Source organism: Mandrillus leucophaeus, unplaced genomic scaffold, assembly GCF_000951045.1.
Source record: "Mandrillus leucophaeus isolate KB7577 unplaced genomic scaffold, Mleu.le_1.0 Scaffold127, whole genome shotgun sequence".
In the NCBI taxonomy this organism is placed as follows: domain Eukaryota; kingdom Metazoa; phylum Chordata; class Mammalia; order Primates; family Cercopithecidae; genus Mandrillus; species Mandrillus leucophaeus.
The window spans coordinates 4,087,188-4,088,946 of NW_012101098.1; the positions used below are offsets into that span (position 1 = coordinate 4,087,188).

General features: G+C 49.1%; 1 protein-coding gene across 1 annotated transcript in view; it reads left to right on the plus strand.

Annotated features, from left to right (window-relative positions):
* The first annotated feature begins 496 nt into the window (after positions 1-496).
* DHRSX (dehydrogenase/reductase (SDR family) X-linked) overlaps positions 497-1,759 on the plus strand; it is a 322,723-nt gene continuing 321,460 nt past the window's right edge. The window contains exon 1 of the mRNA XM_011972124.1: positions 497-654. Within this exon, the coding sequence (XP_011827514.1) occupies positions 497-654 (158 nt within the window). The remainder of the gene's footprint in view (positions 655-1,759) is intronic.

Genomic DNA, 1,759 nt, shown 5'->3' on the forward strand with positions numbered 1-1,759 from the left:
AGCCTCAACCTCCCAGGCTTACGTGATCCTCTGAACTCAGCCTCCCGGGTAGCTGGGATGACAGCCGTGTGCCACCAGGCCCGGCTAATTTTTTTGTTCCTTTTTCTGTTTTATGGAAATGGGGCTTCACCATGTTGCCCAGACTGGTCTTGAACTCCTGGGCTCAAACGATCTGCCTGTCTTTGGTTTACCAAAGTGCTGGGGTGACAGGCAGGAGCCACTGCGCCTGACCAGTTTGTGTCTTTTGAGAAGCACACACCAAGAAGGAAAGTGATGGGCCAGAGATTTACTAGGGAAACTCTTGTGTGAAGGGTCAAACAGGCGCTGGCAGAAGAAAGTGGAGGAAGGTTTTCAGACGACGGTGTAGGTGCCCCACACCTGTGAAAAAAGAGAGGGCGAGGCATTGGGTCGAAGGAGCGTCCAGCTGGTTTTCTGATCATGCTGAGTCACAGGCTGTGAAAACCCAAAAGCCCGAGGAAGCCGGATCTTGCGAAACATGTTGTCCATCTGCAGAGGTACCGGGTGGGTGGTGTCTGGTGACTGTTGCAACCTGCTGTCTGTGTGCGGGGGTGTCTGTGTGGGTACATACAGATTTCTCAGCTCCAATGCCAGCTTCCCGGCCCATAAGGAAAACACGAAACTCTTCTCGCTAAAGTTAGAAATGCAGCAAGGATCTACTCTGCAATCTGTGATGCTTTTATTTATTTGTTTGTTTATTTTCGAGCTGGGGTCTCACTGCATTGCCCAGGCTGCAGTGCCGTGGCACAATCGGCTCACTGTGTGTTTTCAGGGAAGACTCCACGGGCACCTCCAAAACCATGGTGGCATGACGTTCTCACCGAGACCCGAGGGCATCTTGCCGTGGCCTCAGCTCTACTTTTATGTCTTTACAGAGGGCCCTAAGGGTTTCCTGATAGAGGCTTTGCACACTCTCGATGACCAAGCCTCATTTCAGTGTTGCTGTTGTTTCTGTATTATCAGCAGGACTTGTCTCTTCCCGTGCCTTTTTAAGCTGCCAATTGTTTCTGTATTTATGGAAGCTGTTGATATTTGCTTCGGAATTTTCCGACTACCTTCCTGAATTCTCTTCTTGGATTTGTTTAATGTTGATGTTGTTAGTTTTTTCCTGGCATACCATCATGTCATCTGCAAAATATATTTTGACTCTCCCTCTGCAGTTCTTGTATCTGTTGTAGTTATTTATCTGACCACGTTGGATAATATCTCCAATAACATGTTAAAGGACACAGGGCGCGCTCCTGGAATCCCAGCTCTTTGGGAGGCCGGGGTGGGAGGATGACTTGAGCCCAGGAGATCAAGACCAGTCTGGGCAACCTGGTGAAACCCCATCTCTATAAAAAATACAAAAATTAGCTGGTTGTGGTGGCGCGCTCCTGGAATCCCAGCTCTTTGGGAGGCCGGGGTGGGAGGATGACTTGAGCCCAGGAGATCAAGACCAGTCGGGGCAACACAGCAAGACCCCATCTTTACAAAAAAATAGTAAAAAAAATAACCGGCTGTGGTGGCTCTCACCTGTAGTCCCAGCTACTTGGGAGGCTGAGGCAGGAGGATCGTTTGAGCCCAGGAGGTCGAGGCTGCAGCAAGCTATGATGGTACCACTGCACTGCAGCCTGGGCAGTGTAATGAGACCCCAGCTCAAAAGAAAAAAAAAAAAGCATCACAGAGAACAGGATGGATACCTGCTGCTTTTCTAACTTTAGCTGGAAGATTTTAGTGTTTTCTTTATTAACTAGGAAGT